This window comes from Dermacentor variabilis, chromosome 10, assembly GCF_050947875.1.
Source record: "Dermacentor variabilis isolate Ectoservices chromosome 10, ASM5094787v1, whole genome shotgun sequence".
NCBI classification, from domain to species: Eukaryota; Metazoa; Arthropoda; class Arachnida; order Ixodida; family Ixodidae; genus Dermacentor; species Dermacentor variabilis.
In genome coordinates this window covers 88,305,132-88,329,702 of record NC_134577.1, presented here as the reverse complement: position 1 = coordinate 88,329,702, position 24,571 = coordinate 88,305,132, and the positions used below count along the sequence as shown (strand labels likewise).

Genomic DNA, 24,571 nt, shown 5'->3' with positions numbered 1-24,571 from the left:
TTTCATTTTATGGTGTAAGACTTGATTTACTCACCTGCACCCTTAGACAAAAGTACATCCTCTGGGCCGTATCTTGCCACACAACGATAATCATCGTCTGTCTTGTCTGTATTTCCTTTCTTTAACGCTGCGAGCCCCGTAATTCCAAGTCACGAAAGGCATGCGCGTTAGCTGCATGACAGAGCATTCTCGACAGGAAAGTACATTCTTAAGCAAAATTACACATTTTTGCCACATCACCATAATTGTCATCTGTCTCGTCCGCGTTTCCTTTCATTAACGCGGTGAGCCCGCACTCTTAGAAAAATTTACGCCCTTTGGGGCGTATCTTGTCCCACAACGATAACCGTCATCTGTGTTGCCCGCGTTTCCTTTCCTTAACGCTGCGAGCCCGGTACTTCCCAGTCACGAATGGCACGCGCGTTATCAGCATAGAACAGTTTACACCCTTTGGAGTGCCCCTTCTGATAACGCGCGTGCCGTTCGTTGCTGGAAAGTTCCGGGCTCGCAGAGTTAAAGAAAGGATACGCATCAAGGCAGATGAAGATTATCGTTGTGGCAGAAGGGGGCACGCCAAAGGGTGTAAACTGTTCTTAGTGTATGTCATGCTGATAACGCGCATGCCGTTCGTTACGGGGAAGTACCGGGCTCGCCTCGTTAAAGAAAGGAAATGCAGACAAGACAGATGACGATTATCGTTGCGTGGCAAAAGGGTGTAATTTTGCTTAAGAGTGAAGTCACGAACGGCATGCCCGTTATCAGCATTAAAGCATTCTTGACAAGAAAGTAGCGAGCACAGAGTTTTCAAGGAAGGAAACGCAAGCAAGACAGATGATTATTGTTGTGTGGCAAATACACACCCCAAAGGGTGTATATTTGCTTAAGAGTGCACTCCAAACAAAAATTACACCCTTTGGGTCGTATCTTGCTATAGACAAAGGTATACCCTCTGGGGTGTATATCTGCCATACAACGATAGTCATCTGCCTTGCTAACGTTTCCTTTCTTCAAAACGCCGCGCCTGCTACTTTCCTGTCGGGAATGCTGTGTCATGCTGATAACGCGCATGCCGTTCGTTACTGAGAAGTACCAGGCTCGCAGCGTTAATAAAAAGGAAATGCGGACAAGACAGATGACGATTATTGTTGTGCACTCTAAACAAGTTTGCACCCTTTGGGGCGTATCTCTGCCTTGCTTGCGTTTCCTTTCTTGAAAACGCCGCGCCCGCTACTTTCCTATCGAGAATAATATTGGCACGCACTAGTTACGCTGAAGGTCGTGGAAGGCGTCGGATTGTGCTGGGCCCCAAACAAAGGTGACGTCGTTCTTGATGAGTCGTTGCAAAGGTTCGGCAATTTCACAAAAATTGGGTACAAAACGGCGGTAATACGCGCAAAGCCCTAAAAATCGGCGGACATCGTGTTTTGTCTTCGGTATCGGGAACAGAGCAACTGCCAGGGCTTTGGCAGGGTCAGGGCGCACACCGGTGCTGCTGACAATATGACCTAGGAATTTGAGCTCCTCGTAGCCAAAGTGACATTTTTCGGGCTTCGGGGAGAGGCCGGCGGTGCGGATAGCTTGAAGAACCGCCTCAAGCCGCTGGATGTGTTGTTCAAACGTGGTGGAAAAAACAACTACATCGTCTAAGTAGAATTAACACGAGTTCCACTTGAGGTCAGATAAAACTGTGTCCATCATGCGTTGAAATGTGGCCGGAGCGGAACACAATCCAAAAGGGAGGACCTTAAATTGATAGAGACCGTCGGGTGTTATAAACGCCGTTTTTTCCTGGTCCCGTTCGTCAACTTCAATTTGCCAGTACCCACTACGTAGATCCATTGAAGAAAAGTAACGGGCATGTCGCAGGCGATCCAAGGAGTCGTCAATTCGAGGAAGTGGGTAAACGTCTTTTTTCGTGACCTTGTTCAGTTTGCGATAATCGACACAGAATCTTAGTGAACCGTCTTTCTTTTTAACTAATACAACAGGTGAAGCCCAAGGACTTGTCGATGGTTGAATGACATCATCGTCGAGCATTTGTTTCACTTGATGACGAATAGCATCCTGTTCTCTTTGCGACACGAACAGGTTGGACGGTCGGTTCAGTGATGATTCTGTGTTTGATTAAAGAAGTCTGTTTGACCTTCGACGTGGTGGCGAAACAGTCGCTAAATGACGATAGCAGAGTAAGGAGCCTCGCCTTCTCGTCTTGGTCAAGCTGTGGGTTGACGTTGATGTGACTGGTCAAGTCCACATCGCTGGGTTCCGGAATCGAGATTGTCGTTACCGAAGCACAGGCGTTGGACTCGGCCACCGTTTCAAAGTAGGCCATGGTGGTATGCCTCGCAAAGTGTTTGTATTCGCCACTGAAGTTCGTAACTAGAATCGTGGTTTGCCTATGTTGGAGCTCTACGAGACCTCGTGCGACGCCGACTTCGCGATCCAGCAATATGGTGAGGTTACCTTCGGCGATGCCTATTCCTAGTTGTTCTTGAGGGCATTCAACGAGGACGAAGATGCTACTTCGAGGCGGTAACGTCACGCAGTCATCGACCACGCGTAAAGCCGCGCGGTGGTGTTCATCCGCCACATTCGAATACGAAGAAACATAGTTAGAAAAAGTCACGAACAAGTCACGAAGGTTAATGATCGCCCCATATTCCTGGAGAAAATCCATGCCCAGTATAACTAGCCGAGAACACTTGGGCAGCACAAGGAAAGACGCTACGAAAGTCGAAGTAGAAATTGCAAGTCTGGCGGTGCATCGTCCAATGGGTGACACGAGGTGTCCTCCGGCCGTAATGTGGGCCGTCCCACGCTGTCAGCACCTTGCGTAGCCGAGTCGCCAGTGAGGCACTCATAACCGAGTAGTCAGCTCCTGTATCTACAAGTGCAGTTACTGGATAACCGTCGATTGAAGCAGTAATAGCAGCAGAAGTTTTTTTTGCAGTTGCGAATGAAGGCGTCAGTGGTACGTCGCAAGGGGATGGCGTCGGCGGAGGATATTTGACGGTTCGCATGACAGCGGCCTCACCCCTGGAGGTCACCGTTTTCAGTTTCCCCGGCGCGGGCTTCCACCGTTGACTCCAGCGGAATCAAAGGCGGGTCGAGCACGGTTCGGTGACGCGTACCGACGAGGTGAAGGCGACCGTGACTGTCTTCGCTGTTGGGCAGGAGGAAGCCGGTTACTTTCTAAGTATTTCTCGATTTCGTGCGGGCGTTCGCCATAGCGCGGGCAACGGGCGTCCGGATGGTATCCCCGCAGACCAATCCGTCGGTACTGGCAATCACGATACATGTGACCAGCCTCCCCGCAGTGATAGCACAACGGACTGTTGTCGGGGGCGCGCCATACTGTAGATTTGCGCGGACCAGGATGAAAGGGTGCTGGCGGATTCGTGCGGTGGATTGGACTTTGGGAGCGTCGAGAAATCCCAGCAGGCGGCTGCGAAAAACGGCCCGTCGACGGCGCGCAAGCCCGAAGAGCATCCGCGTACGAGAACGTGGGAGGTTCGGGTCGTGTTGGTGGCGAGGGATGAACCACTTTGCCGATTTCTTCTCGAATGACATCCGTAAGAACCGCGGCACTAGGAGGTGTCGAAGCCGATGCATAGGACTTTTGCAGTTCTTCTCGAACAATTTGTCGTATTAGCTCGGTAAGTGACTCCCTGTCATCATTTGCAGGTACGAGAGAGCATGCAGCAGTCATGGTGGTCTGGCGTTCATACTGCGAGAGCCGCTGCCGAAGCATACGTTCCATATGACTGTTGCCTCACGAACGAACTGAGAGACTGTTGCAGGAGGATTACGCACGAGGCCCGCGAAAAGCTGTTCCTTTACGCCTCGCATTAACAGACGCACCTTCTTGTCTTCTGGCATTAGTGGGTCCGCCCGACGGAACAATCGCGTCATGTCTTCGACGAACATGGCGACGGTTTCGTTTGGCATTTGGAACCTCGAAGACAGTGCCTGTTCGGCTCTTTCTTTCCTTTCGGGAGTGCAGAAGGCTTCGCATAGCAGTCGGTAAAACTCCTGCCAGCTGGTAAATGAGGCTTCGTGGTTCTCGTACCATACTCTCGCCGCGTCTAAAAGGGAAAAGTAGACGTTCTTCAACTTACGGCGATCGTCCCAGTCGTTAAAGGCGGCGACCCGGTCGAAATGGTCCAACCAGTCTTCAACGTCCTCAAAGGCGTCGCCATCGAACGGGTTAGGCGTGCGAGGCGCGTTGAGAATGCATGGTACGGGAGCATTTGGGATCACCTCGGTTTGGCTTGCGGTAGTTGTTGACATCTTCCTCACGGAGCTTGCCAGGGGACTGTATTGCGGTGGAAGACCTTGGAGGCGACGGCTGCTTCGATAGATTTCTGCCGTCCCCGAGGTACTGGCGTCGGTAGCTTCTGGTTCAGGACCCGTAGGCATACGATGGATGCGTACCCAGCACCTCCACCAGTTTGTCACGAGAGGAAAAGCCAGCCAGTCAGTTCTAAGCGAACAGCCGTTTACAGTTCGTGTTTGCAGCAGCTACCACGCACACTTCTTCTTCCTCGACCTCTAGCGTAACTAGTGCGTAACGTCTACAGACACCACCGATCCTTGGTCACTTTGACACCGAGGCTGACACAGAAGTGCATACTGATGCTAGTAACGTTGGTATCGGAGCGACACTCGTTCAGTTTCAAGCTGGTGTTGAGCGCTTTATTGCGTATGCCAGCCGAACCTTGTCCGCTGCTGAAAAAAACTACTCAGCAACTGAAAAAGAATGTCTGGCAGTCATATGGGCTATCCAGAAGTTCCGCCCATACCTGTACGGACGCCCCTTCCGTGTCGTCAGCGACCACCACCCTCTCTGCTGGCTGGCGAATCTCAAAGATCCTTCAGGCCGTCTCGCAAGATGGAGCCTTCGGTTACAGGAATTTGATGTGACCATCGTCTATAAGTCTGGCCAGAAACACACTGACGCCGACTGTCTCTCCCGCGCCCCCGTCGAACCCGCACCACTAGATACTGACGACGATTCTGGTTTTCTTTGCACTCTTCCGTCTTTAAACCTTGCTCAACAGCAACGCCAAGATTCCGAGCTCCAGCCCTTGATTGAATACCTTGAAGGACGCCGCCCACAACCCCCACGGCTGTTCGCGCGCCACTTGTCCTCTTTCTGCCTACGTGGCGACATCCTATACAAGCGGAACTTTCACCCTACGGCAGCCGTTTTCCTGCTCGTTGTTCCCGCTACTCTCCGCGACGACGTTCTACGTGCATGCCATGACGAACCAACGTCCGGGCATCTTGGTTTCACGCGTACTCTCGCGAGCATCAAGCAGAAGTACTATTGGCGAAAACTCACAAAAACCGTGAAGCAGTACGTCAGAAGTTGTCGAGATTGCCAGCGCCGCAAAGTTCCACCACTAAAACCAGCCGGTCTGCTTCAGCCTGTCCGACCTCCTTGCTCACCTTTTGAACAAGTCGGGATGGATTTACTTGGCCCATTTCCCAAGTCTTCGGCTGATAACCGCTGGATCGTCGTCGCCACCGATTACCTCACTCGATACTGCGAAACACAAGCCGTTCAGCGAGCTACTGCTTCAGATGTTGCTAACTTCTTTATCAAAAATATCGTCCTTCGACATGGTGCTCCCGCTGTCGTCATCACAGACCGTGGTACGGCCTTCACTGCCCAGTTGGTCCGAGACATTCTGCAGCTGAACGGAACAACGCACCGTACGGCAACTGCGTATCACCCGCAGACTAACGGTTTAACAGAGCGTCTCAACAAAACGATTGCGGATATGCTTTCCATGTATGTTGCCACGGATCATAAAAATTGGGACGAACTGCTCCCGTATGTGACATTCGCGTACAACACTGCCTTACAAGAAACCACCGGGTTTCCTCCTTTTCGTCTGGTCTACGGACGCGACGTCACCACTATGCTCGACGTGATGCTCCTACCAACTTCGTCTCAACCTACCACAACCTATACAGACGCCTTTGTTCAGCGTGCCGAAGCGGCGCGGCACCTTGCGCGGCAACGAATTCTATCCCGACAAAGTCAAGATGCTCGTCGATACAACATATGCCATCGCGACGTCACATACAACCCGGGAGATCTTGTATGGGTTTGGACCCCTATACGTCAACGAGGCCGGTCAGAAAAATTATTGCGCCGATACTTTGGACCCTACCTAGTTTTGCGTCGTCTAAGTCCTGTCAACTACGAAGTTATTCCAGCCGACACTTCGCACCACTCCCGTAGACCACGTTCCTCTGACATTGTTCATGTTACCAGGATGAAGCCTTACCTTTCGCGCTGACTCTCATCCACAAACTTTGTGATGCGGCCCCTGTCGTCTCGTCCGTTGTCTTTCTCATTTCTTTTATTTTTCCTTGTGGCATTTAACATCTCCCCAACTTTATTTATTTATTTCTTCTTTTTTTTGGAGGGAGGGGTAATGGCACGCACTAGTTACGCAAGAGGTCGAGGAAGAAGTGTGCGTGGTAGCTGCTGCAAACACGAACTCTAAACGGCTGTTCGCTTAGAACTGACTGGCTGGCTTTTCCTCTCGTGACAATATGTCAAGCTGTCAAGCGCGTGCCGTTCGTTACTAGAAAGTACCGCGCTCGCAGCGTTAAAGGAAGGAAATGCAGACAAGACAGATGACGATTATCGTTGTGTGGCTATACAACCCAAAGGGTGTATACTTTTCTTTTAGTGTAAGAGTTTGTGCTTGTGTCCTTCAATAGACTTCAGTGTGCTTGTAAAAAAATGGCAGTTTCGCCTGACGGATGAAGCACTGACTGCGATAGCAAGATTTAGCGTTGCACGTTAACTTCTCGAATGTTGTTCCAACTATACGTGCGTACGACTACATGGGTGTGCCACAATTTCTAGCACCATTAAAAGGCTTACCGCACTGTGTACGACCTCTAATGACATCGCAAAGGTGCCACTACGCTGCTCGTAAGAAGCTGCACCAGTAAAATTACATCACTCTCAGGTTTGACCTGTGATATTGTTTTGCGCTTTTAGTATTTAATAATCTGAGATTTAAGATAAAATGCATGCGCTGTGAGCGTTACATTTTATGTGACATTTGTTTATGAGCTGTCATTGCCAAAATTTTGAGGAATAATTTAGTCATGAATGTAGGAACTGGTATGAACAACTTCAGTGATAGAATAGCGTAGCAATATATAGCCAGCATATAACATCATGGGATACAGCATGGCATGGCATATAGCATACATACGTGTATGTGCGGAGCCTCACGGCCTGTGCTGGTTTTCAATGAACATCTTTTGACGCCAATTTGGTTAACTAGTTATGTTGCACTGGGAAAGTGCCGCTCTACAATGAGGAAAGAATATCCCTTAAATTTATTCGATGCTGAGCGGAATCGAGCCCATGTCGCAAGGGTTCCTCAAGTGCAGCATCCCAATGCGTTAACAGGCTGCGCCGCAAACGCACTGGGTACGTGCCACTCTTCAACGAATCACTGAATAACCACTTGCGAACTTGAGTCGCTGAGCATGTGCTACTGAATGTGCAGCTCAGCGAGGGAACAATTCTCAGCTACTCTTGAAACTTGGGCAAGTTAGTGTGACATTCTTTTTTCAACAGCGCAAAGGACAAGGACGAAATGAGAGCACATACACAGTGATGTGCACTCATCTCATCCTTGTCCTTTGCGCTGTTGAAAAAAGAACAATTCTCAGCGTTCGGTGGCACCGCCGCACCAAGCTTCTCGTCTCGGAGGCCACGTGCGGACTTCTCTGCAGTGCTGCCAGACGGCGCAACGTGTCCGGAAAGAAGAGCTAGAGCCCGGTTCTCCCATGACGCGTTTCTCAGTGTGCGCGCCATGCATGTCGGAGGCAATGCGCATGCTTCGCGGTGGCGGCGCTAGAAGGCGCTGATTGTTTTTAAGGAAGTGCGAAACAGAAATCCCGCTGCTGCACACCTCATAAATAATTCGTTTCGACAGTGTGTCGCTATATCGGTTGAGTGCTAAATGCATTATCGTCGAGTCATCGTGAGATGGTCTCCAACGATTTTTTACCTTCGTATTCTTTCGCGGCGGCAGTGCAATTTCCCTGCATTGAAATCGTGTATAACACACTTTATGTTGAACTTCTAAATACATGGTGTTCTGCGGAAAAGTTACAAAATGTTATACTTTGTGACATCGCGAATTTCGTTATGTTGACGTTTAACTGTACAACCTTTCAGCAGAATCTGAATGCAACCACTGCGAAGGTGTTAAGCAGAAATACCCGTTGTCAGAGCACTGGTGTCAACGCTACTGCCTGAAACCATTTCTTTTTGTGATGACCAAAAGACATTGCAATTTTCTAGTGGCACAGAGAAAATGTGGGCTAGAGTATCTTTAGAAAGTGCCAAGTAAAAGGTGTGCAGAACAAACAACAAAACATAGCAGAGATTAAGTCAGCTGCAGTTCATTCAGTCATAAACAATTGGTTTTCTACAAGGTAATGAATATGGCACAAAAACTGCCTACAAGCTGCCAATCTATGGGGGCGTATTCTCGAACCGTCACTTTCAGCAATATTATTGCCTTCGCGTTACGTATGCTCAACCAGCCAATCAGAGCGCGCCTGATGGCCGAGGCAATAGTATCACCGAAAGTGATCACCCCAGAATATGTCCCCTCATTTACGTCTTGCTGAGCTAAGTTATACATTTGTGTAACATGGTTCAACTTCACCGTTCCTCCTTCGTTTCTCGAATGTCCGTAGAAAAGAAAGAAACGGTCAATACTAAAAACTAAGAAGCAACCAGTTGGGAAAGGTTGCCGCTTTAATTCCAGCAGTAAAAAGCAACGGCCGTGTCGAAGGTGGCAGTGCCACTACCACCCGAAGAGATACTCCAGCGCTCGCGACGCCACCGTTGTGTCGCGGCGCGGTGTGGGCGTCTCCGGTAACGTCACCTGGCGCCTGCTGGCCGAAGCTCGGTAGGCCTGCACCAGCGGCCGGGCCTCGATAGTGGCTGTGTTCTCCTTGGACGAGGATGCCTGGCCCGGCTGATCAGGCAGCCCGCAGGCTTTGACACCAACCATGGTGTGCGCTCCGAAAACCTTGCCGTTCTTGCTCAGTGCCTTCTTGGCTTGCAGTCGAGATTGGTAGCACAGATGCATCCAGTTGCCCTCAGAGCTCACCTGAGCCACAGATTAACACAAGTGAGAACATTGCAGCCTCGTTTAAGGTGCGATGCAGTGAAAACGGTAGCTACAGCACATCAACAGACGTGGAAATATTTACACTATGATAGTGCAATGGTGCTCATAATGACATTAAAGGGGACACTAAAGGAAAATATCAAGTCGAGCTAGATTGAAAGATTAGACTTCTGTAATTAACAAATTGGTCATGTGTAGTAAGAACAGAGCTTTTGTGAGCGAGAAAGCGACAAAAGAGAAAAATCGGGGCAGCACCACTTATCGTGGATTACATCTCTCTTATGACGTGTGCACTGGCTGATTCACACAATGCAGCACAGCGGGAGCCACATGGAGACTACATCAGCTTGTTCGCTATGGCGCAGGCAGTTCAAAATTAACAGCAGCCCGAGCTTCGGCGGCAATTTTCTATGTAATAGTGACATAATGGCACACAACGAACAACGATAAATTTCTAGTTGTATAATCTATCGATCTAGCTCAACTCAATATTTTCCTATAGTGGCCGTTAAAAGGGCCCTCTCACAAGGTCTGGGCACCGTAAAAAGACAATTGCAGCGTGTAGACCACACAAAGGGCGATTGTTTTTTCAAAGCGTTGCAAAGCTACATTGGTGCAACTGAGAACACGGCTGAAAAATCAACGGCCCGCGCGCTCTTATCCTCGAAGAAGCCACTTGGACCGTTGACTTCGGCGGCGAGCGAATGACATCACGCACAATGGCGATTGTCATCATATGCAGGGCGCCTATAGAGCACCAACAGCCAAGCAGCAGCAATGGGGACACCTCGGGGGGATTCCCATAAAACCAAGAGCACACAGCACGGCCCACGTGGCACCACCTCCAAAAATGCGCCGCGCAACAAGGAAGAGAAGAAAAAAAGGAAGCAGCTGTCGCAGCGGCGGGTACAGCGACAACGGGTAGGAGGTGTGCCATCAGCTCCTATACGGGAGGAGGCCAAAACAGAATTTCATTGGTGGGCACTGGTCGAGAGAATGGACACCAGAGAATCATGGCATTGGCTTCCTCTTTTCTGTTGTCTTTACTTCGTGGCACCGGCATCACTTAACTTATTTGGCCTTAGTGCTGGCTTTTCACTACCTCGAGCAAATAAGGATACAAGCGACTATTCATAGCTGTTACAACAGTACACAGATTTTAAGAAATACCTACACTCTCAAAAAAAGTTTGCACTCTTTTGGGCTTGCGTTGTCCCCAAACAATAATCGTTCTATACCTCGCATGCTTTTCCTTTCTTTACTTTAATACTGCTGCATTACCATGAACTTTTTTTATCGCACAAATATAGCAAATGAAAACTTATTCTACAACAGTTTAGTGCAGCTATGTTTAGAGACATTTGTACTAGTCCATGTATGACCCGGTACCTCCAGATCATTAACGGCACATTATCAGTGCGGCATAGCATTCTTCGCAGGAAAATAGCAGGCGAAGAGTTTCCAAGAAAGCAAACGCAAGTCAGACAGGTGACAATTATTATTTGGGGACAAGATACGTGCCTTAAGAGTATTCGCATTATTAAGAGTGTACTCTCTTAATAATGTACACCCTTTCGCATGTACCTTTGCCACATAACAATAATCAACGTTATTTCCTATCCAGATACCGTTTCCAGGTATCTTAGGATACCTGGAAAGAAGGGATCAGAAGACTGAACTTGGCCCCCGCGGACAAGTTCAGGGGCAACATTACTAGACTAGCTTCAGTTTTCAAACTCGGCACCGTCGCGCGGAACCGCCACCCGCCCGCGCCTTCGTGGCGTTGCAGTCGCGCCCAGCTTCACTTCCTCACTAGCCAGCTACGCGAGCAGGCGGGACTAAGCACGCGGTGCAGCGTTGGTGTATTCTGTGGTTCGTTGTTGACAGCGAATTTCAGCAAACATGTCATCCGTGAAACGGTAGGCTTCGCCGAGTTTGTTAAGAATATCAGCAGACGATGCCAACGTGCTGCGTACCTGGCTGCATAGGCGGCTATCGGAACGATGTCGACAGTTCGGCGTGCCACTTTTTCTGTGCTCCTAGCAATGGGACGCTTCGCTCGGTGTGGAACAGAGCGATTCCTCGTGCCGACTGGGAACTCCCTGCGAAATCCACGGCACGCGCTCGTGCCACTGTTCCCGCATTCGCTGTCGTCTTCCACAGCTGGCTGCGTTGCCGTTCATCATTCCAGCGTAGAATTTCACTTCTCTTCTGTCGTCGTAATGGGGAGGCCGCGTTTACGGGGCTATGGGCCCTTGCTTAATGGAGTGTGAGCAACTCATTGTCTTACGTAACGGACAGATTTAATTTTGAAGAAATTTAATTTCAAAGGATCACAGGCGGCAAAGGTGGGCGAAGGCTGCTAACCACGCCGTTGAGCAAACTCGAGACATCGAACGCAAGCGATAATGGCGGACTGTGGGCATACCGTTAGTGACGTCGTTCTCTTCGTCGCAGCCAATTGTGTGTGTAACCTTATAATTAAAAAATACTTTAATGAACCCTCGGGATTACGCCAGTGATAAACACAGGGGCCGCATTTTCCAGCTTCGCTGGTTAACCATCTTCACGGAATGGAAAAGCCGACGCATTTTTTTTTGGCTTGTGTGTTCAAAGATTGACCTCATCTTTCTTTTTGTAGCGCTTCTTTGGCGTGGTGAGAAGCTTCGGCGGGGATCAAGGTCATCCTACAATCACGTACTTTAGCCAGATCTTCAAGCTCGTGAGCCTAAACTGCGCGAAACGTTAAGACGGCAGGAAGATACACGACATTTAGAAACGCAGTTTCTGCACTTCGCTGTACGCGTTTCTTCCTTTCGTGCAGTTTACCCTTTTTTCAGTATGAACCAACTGGCCCGATAAATATTATTGCTGTAGGTCGATACCGCTTTCTCATGGTATCCCTAATTCGGACAAGGGAGAACGCCAGCGACCGTGAAACACGCACTAACTGCCCGTCAGCGCGAACTCAAGGCCGTGGCAAGGCGTCTGCAGTGGAGCTCGATGGAACGGCGTTGCCATTTGGCGGCTGTCACAGAAGTGGCGACAGCGGCTGTAAGCGTGCGGGCGGAGAGTTTTACAACTGAAGCTAGTCTAGTAACATTGTTCAGGGGCGCCCTTGATGATGTGTGGTGTTTTATGGCGCAAGGAGCACGCTTGCCCCCCATGATCGACACTTGTCACATGCCACTAGGTCTCACCATGAAGCCAGTAAGGAGTCTCTTCAATTTGTCATCTTAGACTGCCCAAGAAGCTGTGCACTACACCGCTTGTTGACTGAAAGAAGCGCCTCAGGCAGTCCTGAACAGTCCGGGACAGCAAATCGAAGACACCCAGTTAACTCTACTTTCTGAGCACTCACCTTGTACTTGACAATGGTGCCATACTGAGAGAACTGCTGCAGAAAATACGAACTAGCAGACGGTGGAAACCTGCAACAATTTAGCCAAGTCAGCAGAGTTCCTACATTTTTTTCTGTGTATTAGAGAAACACCAGGAACAATAAGATGAATTTATATGCAGGTCAGTGTTCAAGAGCTGCTGTTCTCAAACCTGGATCTATGTAAAGGATAAATAAGAATTTCGGACTACTGCATGAATACCAGTGCATTGTGGATAAGTGTAACGTAAAACAGGAAATTATAAAGCAGAAGCCCTCTTATAAGTAATAATTAAACAGAACTATCTCACACTGCTACTCATTAAGTTGCCTAAGATAGTACAGGTCCCAAATAAGATTTACAAGCTGATATCATGCTGAAATTACATGAAGTGATCAAAGAAATGAAATAATTCGTTCTAATTAGACCCGACATGTTTATTTCATTTGCCATGGTGTTATGTCACCGCTACTGCTTCACTCTGACATTTCACAGCCTCTACTGAAGCTGCACAACCACTTAGCTTTCAGTCTATTGCTTAAGTATTTGCACATCTACTGCTGCAAGATATCTAGTACCACTAGTATTGTGTCACTCACAAATAGTAATGCATTCGAAGGAGCTTCATGCAAACCAATGTGCACAGACTGGCCACAGGCGCTGCTTGTGTCCCAAAGATACGTACCCAAAAACAGTAACCCAAGTTTCGTCAGAGCAGCCTGGTGAGTGTGTCTGATCCCTGCACAGAAAGCGAAAAACCACAACTTAACAAAAACAGGGCAGCAACAGTAAATGTCGCAGTTTATTGCATTGTTGCCAACTTGATAAATTTTCTGCCACATCTTGCTGACCTCGGGCTTCTTCAGCAGCAAAATTATGCACTTATCAGAGAGCAAATTTTGCAGTCAATCTCCAATAAAATTTTTATTAGCGAACACTTAGAAGATCTATGTTGCCGTGAAGGGCTGCAGACTAACTTTCCATTATTAGACACTTGCCTGACTTTATTCGCATGGTGTACAAGTAGTGCTGATGTTGTACTTGCTAGTATATTAATCAGGCGTTTCCCCAGTACATGGTCCCAAACCATAGTTGCTACTTCCAATTATACAGCTCTACACTGAAGCACTGGTGGATCCAGAGGGAGTCCCAATAGCATTCTATCTACAGGCTTCTAAGACACGGTAGATGGCACGCAGTACTCAGTCCTTTCTTCCGTCAAAAGAGGCGTGAATGACAAGACGGCTGAGTCAGGGGAAGCCTTTACACAAATCACACCTTCATGTAAAGGCAATTCTTCTTGCACAGCAAAACGTGAAGATGCTGTAGCATTTAAATGTGGCAATTCTACTGCCGTGGCAACTGCGCAGCTTGCAAATAGAGTCTTGCTCTGTCGAACCTTGCAGCCATATCTCAAAGCGCCAAAACCAATAAAACAGGTGCCCCACAGTGTTAAATCTCACTTAAAATCCTAGACTCACTCACCCGGGACTGAACAGTGTGTCTAGCTGCCCAGAGACGTTGGCCGTGTTGGATTCGTGCAGCACACCTGGCATAGACGAAAAAATAACAGCTCGTACGCAGTCACCAACTTTACGAAGGTAATCACTTTAGTCCCAATTGGACAGTGAAATGAAATGCACCAGTGCACATTATTTTTTCGCAAAAGAATGGATCAGTATAATTGACTTAGCTGCACCCCCCCTTCAGGTAATCATTCCTGTACTTTCACTGTCACAAAGGAGCGACTTGCTTTCTAAATAGGAGGGAACTATAGGATTTGGCGAGTCTAAACAAAATGCGCTACTATGAGAAAACTGTCAGCTACTAATGAAACACAACACTTGCATTCAGGATGATCCAATATTGTTGCTTTAGTGGTGAAATACATAAAGTACCAGAGGGTCAACAGCGAAACAAGGAAAGCTACTACATGATTATTGCCAACATCACCAGAAGGCGTATAGACGTTCACCTTCGAGTGCTGTCTTTTTCTAACATACTTCCCACATATGAATTAGTTTTGCAGCAGACTTCTAATCGGCATTGCATTCAGGTTATAGCAACATGTTCTAAATGTCATTCTTTTTTTTATTTTTTGTGCTTGAAATCATGCGGCAACACCTTGTGTATGAGCAATTACAGATGCACCACCAGAAGGAGCCAGCACTATCAAAGTGGCTGCCATGTGGTTGCCACAGTAGCGATTACCTAAATCTGCTTATTTCTGGAATGCAGTGACAGGCTGCATAGATAAATAATGCTTATGGAATACACAGGACATTACAGAAACACCCCACTGGCCCCTCCATTCCCTCCTAGAAACGGCGCTCTAAGGAGAAGCTGCTAGCACGTATCTTCTTGCATGGAGTTCAGTAATTAAATTTAAAAAAAAAGAAAGCAGGCAAATTTAAGTCAGCCGAGAGTAAGTTATTTTAGAGGGAAAGTTGACTCTTTTATACAATATTCAAGTTCACCTAAAGTCACACCAGAGCACAAATGCTCACTAGATTAAATGTTCCCCTTACGGTTCCTTGTTGCCGCTGAGAAAGAATGAAGTGAATGTGAAAAATTGAGTTGATAGTAAAGTTAGGCACATCACTTACCTGAAGGGCTTTGACAGAAGCTGTCTTGCGTCTAAAAAAAGAAAGCAAGGCAAACCTATGTATTGCCGAAACAGCCAACACCGAAAACACCAAAACAGCCAACACTGTGATGCACAAATGCATCACAACATCATTAAAGCACAGCTAGATTTTAAAAGATCACACCCAAAGCTGTCTAATCCAACAGCGATTTAACTGAAGATGCCATAGTCGTGATGCTGGAAACACTGACACGTGGGTACATTAGCAAATGTGCTCTGTCGGATGAGTGAGGGCTGTGCTTATGCTTATCTCAGATGCAAAGCAAAATGTACGATGTTACTTGAGAGGTGGGCCAAGCCACAACCTCAGAGGCACATTTACCCTTGTGCAATCAAAAAATGGTAACAATATGCTTTTAAAGCGAAGTTTTCTTTGCAAACCCTCCAGTACTTTCCTGACCATGGCTTCTAACTGACTGTGCGCTGCTGTCTGGCAGAATAGCTCACATGCAGGACGATACCATCTTTACAATCCGTATAGGTGCCCAGGCTACTGGCCTCGTTTTCTGTGAAATTACTCAGTGATAAAGCAAATGATACTCAACTATCCTTGCTGCAAGAAATACACAATATCAAGAGCGCAATCATTATTAAAGCAAACCTTTCTAAGCATTCTATGACTACTTTCCTAACCATTAGGCCACAATCACACATATACTTATATTGTGCCAATTCTGACTACCTCTTTGCGATGATCGCAGCAATGTCAATGATGATTTCCGTGCTACGGCACATTACCCACAAAGCGTGGATCAGCAAAGAAGTGGGTGGTACATTTAAAATAAATAAGAAGAAATGAAGAAATACAAGCCGATAAGAGAGTTGCCACATTGTGTAGCACGGGTGCGTGAGAGCACATGTGCGCATGCTCATTTCTTTTACGCCAAGGACGCTGGAATTTCATTAACCCCTTCAGGAATGCTTCCCTTCAAATAAATACCAAAATGCGTGTTGGATTTGTAAAATTTTTTGGTAATCATTCGTCATTCGGGCATCATCAGTAAGGACAATGCATTTGAAGTTGCCCATTGTGCCCGTGATAATGCCCGACGTGTGTGCATCCTACTCTCGAAGAAAACAGACAGTGAAAATTAGCAAAACAAGTGAATTCACGAGTTTACAGTAACACGATGGACTTCAGGTGGCAACACGAACTCATATACAGTGCCTTGTAGTTTGCCTACAGCTCTGCCATCCTCTGGGCAATCAGCAAGAGAAATCAACGCTCCTGGCACCGTGTGTGCTTTGGCATGTTGTTCACAAACAGCTACACATTTCGCATTCATAGCCCAGGTTCAGACATTTGCAGTTGTGTTGAGTCCATCAAACATCTGTCTATGACCAGCCCCAGTCTCGCAGACACACTCTTCTGCACAAACTAGGCGCAGCAACCGCCTGCCCTCAGAGCGCAGAGTTCTAGGTTCCTGGCCTCTACAGATGCTTACAAAACAGGCTTTAACAGCACAGCTCCATTTTTACAAAAGATGACATGCTTATGTGACAGATTGTCAATGTGTGCCAGAGTAACTCCCCTATTTCCGTCTTCGGGTTTTCAATCACATGTCCCATTTCTCCAGGCAGGTCGGCAAACTGCATTCATTTTCTCATTAATCTCACCACATCAATTTTTTTTTCTCTCCTCTTTCACAGCCACTCTGTGCCAGTAACCAATCACTAATATGCTGCCAGTAACTAGCCATCTTTCGCATTAACTCCAGTCCTCCAGTCTGCCCTCCAGTCATGTATAGGCTTAACTAACAAGAGCTTCCGCCGTGCCATCTGAAGACAAACGATTGTCTTATAAGTACAGCTTACCAAACCCTGCTTCGTGAAATACACTTTATTTTGTCAATAAAACAGAGTAAGGCAAGTTGATCAGGTTACGAGACTTATCTGAAATGCAGTGTGACTATACACCACAGGAAAAGTTGTGAAAGCAGCGACAAACGAACACCATTCCAAGATTTTCGGGTTTCACGTCATGCCTTTTTTCACTAAGTATTGATTTGTGTGCAAAGCAGGCGCGCTCAACATTCATTGAAGTTAGTGGCACATATTTGTACTTCGAAAATTTTAATAATCTGATGGCCTCTGGAATTGGAGAATGTTTGCCAGTCAGAACCTTTGACAGCTGTTTCAGCACAGAAAACCCGGGATTTTTGTTTGAGACTGACTGAAGTTTCGAACTAACTCCATCGGCAACGGATTCATTGGGAACGGTGGTGAATCCACAACAAGCCCCACATTCCAAATCTGAGTAGATGATTTCATGCGCATTCAAGTTTTGAAATGATATCAGTTAAAATGTGAAGTGAGTGCACAAGTACACTAAGTCACCTTCCAGTGCATCATCACACCGAGTGTTCTGAGCCTTTCTCACAAAAATCACCTCATCTGCTGCAAAGCTGTTAGTATGCAGCCTTTACACAAGTGTTTGTCGCAATGGTACGCTGCCTTCGGCCAAAATCCTCAGTGGATTGGAACATTAAAAACAAAATAGCGCTGGGATGAAAATACAGAAAAGGGCATGTTTAGGCTCTGAAAATCCAATATAGGCCCCAACACAGAAACGGGCCCTTAAAAGCACAATAAAGGCACCATCAAAATGTTTCCAGACCCATAGTTTGTGCTTATATGTTAAACAGGCACAATAAAGATGTAAGGAAAAAAGTAGGCATTTTCCCCCAAAATTCCAGTCTCTAGTCATCACAACGCAGCGCACCAAAGACAGTGTCTCAAATGGCTGGCTAAAGTAATCCAAGCTTTCAGTCGGAGAGAGCTCTAACGAGGGCCCAATAATGCCATCTATAAGCACTAGTTTATTATTAATTTATTGAGTTTAACATGCTGAAGCGACCCATGGGCTGTAAGAAGTGATGTAGTAGAGGACTCGAGGTTAACTCCAACTGCTTGGGTTTCATTCCAAAGTGTGATATGGGAGCACGCTACACAAGGTTGTTTAAGGCAGCTCATCTAGTGGTGCAGCAGGTAGATGGACATACAGACATGAAGAGAGCTAAAAGAACCCTTAACATCTATGACTTGAGGGTATAAGTTGGGCTCATTAGATGGCACACACAGGAACACTGACACGTACACAGGCCTTGTGCTTTGCTTTGTACGTTTCATGTTTGCTTGTTAGTGTCTCCGTGTGCATCTTCTGAGCAGCGCAACTTGTACGATCAAATCATGCCACCCAACCTAGCTGCCATCAAAGCACTTCTAAGCACTTAACAGTCACCGTGGCAAACTGGATAAACCAGCTGTGTCATTGCTGCTGAAACAACATGCGCTTCACACACCATTGACGAGGAGAGGACGCTGGTTTCGCCGAACAGGCTGCGCGTAGGCGGGCCGGACAGTGGCGTCGCCTGCTGTGGCCGAGGCGTCCCATCGGTGAGTAGGCTTGAGGTAGCGAGCCGGTCTGACGCGGGGCTCCGTGCATCAGTCTGCGGGCCCGTCAGGAAGCTGGGCAGGTAGTGGGCAGTGGTGCCTCCCGGTGTGCCCACTGCACAAATGCAACCATGCATGGACACGTTGCTTCGAAAATGAGTTTACCCCCACAAAGAGAAGAAGAATTACGGGGGTTTTACGTGCCAAAACCACTTTCTGATTATGAGGCACGTCATAGTGGGGGACTCCGGAAATTTCGACCACCTGGGGTTCTTTAACGTGCACCTAAATCTAAGCACCACGGTGTTTTTGCATTTCGCCCCCATCGAAATGCGGCCACCGTGGCCTACCCCACAAAGAGCTCAAGCGTCATTTCCTTGTGAAGCAAAATTATAACAACTTGCTCACTTTTATTTCTGGCCATGAAGAGAGCATTCACACACAAAAAGAAAATAAAAAATCACTGAAATATTTCTGAGTAAATAAACAATTAGTATGGTCATTATTTAATTAGTAATTGGCTTTCAGAACTACCCACAACTGCAAACAATCTGAAGAAGTAAAAATTCTCTTCTGGAGTTTTACATGCCAAAAGCAAAATCTGATTATGAGGCACGCCTTAGTGGGGGACTCTGTATTTTGACCGCCTGGGATTCTTTAACACACGCCAAAATCTAAGTACATGAGTGGTTTTGTACTTTGTCCCCAGCAGAATCAGACTCGCAGAGTTGCAACTCCAAAGTTCAAATGATTCCAACATCATTCCACATATTTAAGCACCCAAAATGGAATGGAATGGGAGTCCAAGATTCCAAACTGATGTTGAAATTGCATGGGCACATAAATGTGGAGCGCTGAATGTCAATTTTAAGTGAGACTAGAAAACTACAAAACCAATAAATTTGCCATTTATGTTAAACTATACTTGACGAATATATTGTATTTCTTCTATAAGCTATTCAGTGTGTAACACTAGGTGATTACCTCTGGCATGGTAATTATAAAGAACATAGTGTTCTGCACTCTGTACACTTGTGAAGACCCGGGAACCTTTCTGCATTACAAGGTTGAAGTTCGTGTAAAGACAGCAGCTCCTAGTTGTCAAGAATAATCCATTTTAGCGAGAGCACGCCTGATCTATGACACAAGGATGGAGGCCAAGAACAGTGTCGCTTATGGTTGCAGCTGGCGCAAGTTTATGACGATCATGCAAGGGCCGCATGCATAGATGACGCTGTTGTCGCAACACGCATGGCACAAAAGGAGCTAAATTTAGTCTCTCACTCGCCATTCATAGGCATAGCTCGGCAGTACATTTGTCGATTCAAGCGCGAGTGGTCGCGTTTTGAGAAAGCCCGCTCGGTCATGGTAGGTACACTCCATCTATCTCAAACCTGTGTTCATAGGGAGTTATAAGGCCTGCAAGTGTGCAATTTTCTTTTTACTGAAATTTGACGTTTGCTCTGCTATGGCGTCTCTGCATTTGTCACGAAAGGTGCAAAACTGCCGTGGAGAAACACAAGCAGCAAGAAAGATGGATGCCAGTTCACGCCCACCACCTTTGGCCAAGGCGGGCCCACCATAAATAGGGAGCGGGTACAATTGCAAGATTAGGCCATACGAGCCCCAGCAGCTATACCATAAGTTAAGCATGTAAGGTTTCTAATGCACAAATAAATGCCATTTGTGTATTTGGTTACATCATTTGTGTAGCCTAATTCCTGTACACCCTCAACAGTATGCACGAGACGTTTTATGTAGCCCCCACTGCAGTTGCGTCCCCATTACAGCCTACCCAATGTATTTAAACAAGTTTTCAAGAAGCCTAAAAAGTGAGCCTCTGCTCTGTCACTTTGCTTTTTTTTTTTTATGTAAAGGCTATGAAGGGGCTTTGAAAGAGGAGACCACATGACATGCTGTCACCACATATGGGCATGTTGTGGAGAGTCTTTAATTGCAAGAACTTATACATTTTGCAATCGTGTCACATATTCGTTACTTCTAACCCAAGCCACTAGCATACGTTCGTTCATGCTATTTTACAATATACAAGCAAGATGTGATAATATTTTATATCTTTCTTTACTTAGTCATACTACATGTGTAATTGTACTGAGTACTCATCCTGGATATTTGTTTGTGAAATGATATCCACTATATTGACCAGGCATGTGCTCTACCGTCCGAGTGTTCACGCAATGCTTCTTTTGTGGGCTCATGAACCTTTTAACAGCACATAGGCAGAGAAATTTTTGCCGAAATCAAAATTGACAAAAGGCTTTGAACTTTTAAAAACAGTAGATGTTAGAGAGCTCACAGGCAACAATGCACTCCAGAGATAACAGGCCACAAAGCATATTCTTTGTGCAAAAGAGAAACTGTATTTAACATTATATGTAACGTCATTAGGACTGCAAAAATTTGTAGTTTTGTTTTTTGTTGTTGCTGTTGTGAGGCATGCAAGCAAAAGTAGTAAAAAATTACAGAGCAAGTGTTTCCTTTACTGGAATTGGAAGAATGGAATGGACCACCTCGGCAACTCCAGGAGTGGGAATGGTCCAACTCTCACCATTCCGAAGAGTTAAAAGGAGTGGAATTACAAATGATCTCCAGTCTCCAGAATGGGGTAGGAACGGAATGGATGGCCTTACTCCGCAAGTCTGATCGGAATGCAGTCTCTGTGGATGGGGTCAAACCCACGACCTTGAGCTCTGCAGCTCAACCCGATAACCACTAAGTTACAGCAGCAGGCTGAAAACTAGCTCCAGTAAACAATACAAAAAATGCTACTATAATGGCTTTGCATTGACTTTCTCATGCTTAATTCAGAGTACGGAGGAGTCAATTTGAGAGTATCAAAAATTATGCATAGGGCTGTGTTGAATTAATGACTCTTCTTTACTATGGCAGCAGCATATGAGTTGCCCGACATCTAAAGTCTAGCCTGGAAGATAATGCCTTTCCTACTCCTCCACCCTCCATTATGCACACCCCTATCCCTCCTTCCTGCCCTTTGTCACATATGTAAACAGAACAACAGGGGTGGCAGCTTTCTCAACCACATCTCTGGCATGCACAGCAGCAGTTTGCATCACAAGTAATGTATTGCATCCCCAGGACAAACAGTTCACTGAGTGATGGAAGCTTGAAGTGACCATTGTGTTTCACTACATTAGTATGGCACCCACTTGCAAGGTTCTATTTTCTGAGGAAGTTAGTACCTGCACGCAGCAGAAGGACTGCCGCTGAACACAAGTGCCGAGTCGATGTGTTTCCTAATGAACATGAACATCTCGCCACAGCGAAGTGGACACAACATGGCGCCAGCTTCGCTGTACATGTGTGCATGTATTTAAATATATATTAACATAACAGAGGCATTTGAGCAGAGATAATCTAGTCTTAACGTATGGGTTACATTAATATCATGGCCAGAAATTAACCCACAGCCTGCTGCTCCACCTAATGCTCTGTTGATGTCAAAAATAAGCATTGCTTCCATTTTCATCGAGAATGTACAGCTGGCCTATAGAGGGCACCACATAAGAAAGCTACAGATTAATTTGGCCACCGGGGTCCCTTCAGCGTGAGCTTCAAAAGTGTATTCATGCAGCGGCACAACATGCTTGTGTGCCTATGGGACTACATGGAAAACACCGGAAACGTGGAAGATAGAAATTCAACACAAGCAAAATGAGGAACAAGGTGAAAGCAGGAGCCGAGGTTTTGACACAGGGACTTGCTTTTTCAACTCCTGTATGTCGAAACGTTGGCTCCTGCTTTCACCTTGTTCTCGTTTTGCCCATCGTATGGGACTACATGAAACACGTTGGCATGAGCATATCTTGGGTGAAAGTACTTGCTAACTAGCACATGCGTGCACACAATATGCATACCACACACACTGAATGCTATTTACAGAGCTCGCTCTATTGTTTCGCTGTCACCTGCCCTTTCCGCTCTCCCTTAAGCTTGAGAGAAGCACTCTCTCAAGTGGGCTCCTCCCTTCTCTCTCTCTAAATCAAGGCCTTCTTTTTGTCCGAAATTCCCGTGCACAATGTCAATGAGTGCTCACGAGGCACACTAGCATGCAGTACTAATGGGCCATTCTGGATGAGCGTTGCTACAACATGCACATGCACAACAAGCAATAGTGCCACACACTATGGAGTGATAGACGCCAGTGTACACTGATCAGACATCCTGGCGCTGGCGGTACACATCCCAACCTTGGCAGTGCCACTAACACAGCAGTGCTGGATAGTGCATTACTTACGTGCCCCCACCAGCCCCAAGCTGTAATTCGCTTGGGCTGTTGCAAAACAGACTTGCAGTGGTGGTGCTCCAAAACGACAATGCCGATAGCATTTCCAACTCTCCAGTGGAGAAAGCCAGCACAGGGGGGTTGTGGGGAAGGGGGGGATGACAAGTTACAACAAATGTGCAGTAATGTTGCCTGACTAATGCAGCTACCACTACATATAGACATATGGACAAGGGTTAGGGCCTACAACAGAACTAGAACCACGAGAAAAACGATATCGCATTTATGTTTGTAGCAATGCAACAGAACACAAAAAATGATGGAGAAACAAGCTGTCAGGCATTATGAAAAGAAAATATGGTCTATTTATTGTTATCAAGTACAAAAAATAAAAAAGCAAAAGCAAATTGGGGCACGGCACATTTACTCTAAATTCAGGACTGTCCCACTAAATTTTGGACAGTTGGCAATTCTATGTGTCAACACTAAAAACAAATGGAAATGCCTTGCTACAAGTCAGCTTGTCTACAAGATCAATGTCATACATCCAAAAGCAACGTGGGACAGCCGCAAGATTACACTGCAGTGCTTGCCTGGACACTGTAACATAAGCAATGCCAATTCAGATGCTTTTGCCAAGAAAGCACAGTTTGTAAAATCTGTGACACAAATTCCACTTCCTCAACAAGACATGAGAGTTGTGGTCTTATGCACATAACTTGCATGTTACTATCAACAGTAAGCACCACTTTTATGCATCAACTTGAAAAGATGACTTTAGCATCCCCCAGGAATCGTACGGGCAAGCTGGTTGCACCTTTTATTTATCAAGGCTGCGTGTTTCCTACACCGGATCGCGCACATCTCTGCTTGTGCTTTGGCGTGGCCGCGCACATCCTATCTCAGAGGTAATCTGCACTGGGCTCAAAGGCTAGCCGACCCGAGATAAACGATGGCATCATGTGTACTCTTTTCTGGCACACCTAGTTCGCGAGAGGCAGCACGAAGGGGAATACACTGGCCACTGCCATCGCTCTTCATCCCACTAGCATTTCGACAGCGAGTGTCCATGGTTACAAGTGGGATGTGTTCATGCTTGCCTGTGTGCACATGACACTGTGTTTGTTCATTTAATTGCAATCAATGCTTCGCCTTTCAGGCAGAAATGCAGCTTTTTATTAGGAAATTCAGTATACGCAATGAAACCATCTCCACATGAAGCACACCAAGCCCTGCACATAGCAGGGCTAACATATTCAGCTTTCTTTAAAGTTTCTCCCTCTCTTTTAAGAAAGCCTGCCAAGGAAAGCCACTAGTAAGAAGCAGCGGTTCAATAATTAACCTTTTAATAACCACCAAGACCAAGTTGTACTTGTCCTGCCAGTATGAACCGATATTGGCAACAACAAGTCCTACTTGTTCAAAGTGCACTTTTCTTTCCGCTTCTCTAAAGTAACGAGTCGTGCACGTCAGCTTGCTGGCTTTGGGCACTCACGCACATCATTTAGTACTTTACGCTTGTCTCACTGTCACTAGTGTGGAGAACATTATTGCAGGTTTTTAAGCACTCTGAGAAAAATTATCTCCTGACGCACTCTACTGCATCCCACTGCATCTCTCACATTCTTTTTTTCATTTTTATTGCGATAAAGACTTGCCCTTAAGGCATAATTCTTGGTGCGTATATGTGTATTTA

At 46.6% G+C, this 24,571-nt stretch overlaps 1 protein-coding gene across 2 annotated transcripts in view; it reads right to left on the bottom strand.

Moving 5' to 3' along the window:
- Positions 1 to 8,770: 8,770 nt before the first annotated feature.
- LOC142560790 (FGFR1 oncogene partner 2 homolog) overlaps positions 8,771 to 24,571 on the bottom strand; it is a 28,608-nt gene continuing 12,807 nt past the window's right edge. For both annotated transcript variants that reach the window (XM_075673142.1, XM_075673143.1), the window contains exons 3-8: positions 18,521 to 18,726; positions 15,178 to 15,208; positions 14,057 to 14,120; positions 13,257 to 13,310; positions 12,553 to 12,622; positions 8,771 to 9,170 (exon numbers count right to left, since the gene is read on the bottom strand). In XM_075673142.1, coding sequence (XP_075529257.1) covers positions 8,862 to 9,170; positions 12,553 to 12,622; positions 13,257 to 13,310; positions 14,057 to 14,120; positions 15,178 to 15,208; positions 18,521 to 18,726 — 734 coding nt within the window. In that variant the 3' untranslated portion in view covers positions 8,771 to 8,861. The remainder of the gene's footprint in view (positions 9,171 to 12,552; positions 12,623 to 13,256; positions 13,311 to 14,056; positions 14,121 to 15,177; positions 15,209 to 18,520; positions 18,727 to 24,571) is intronic.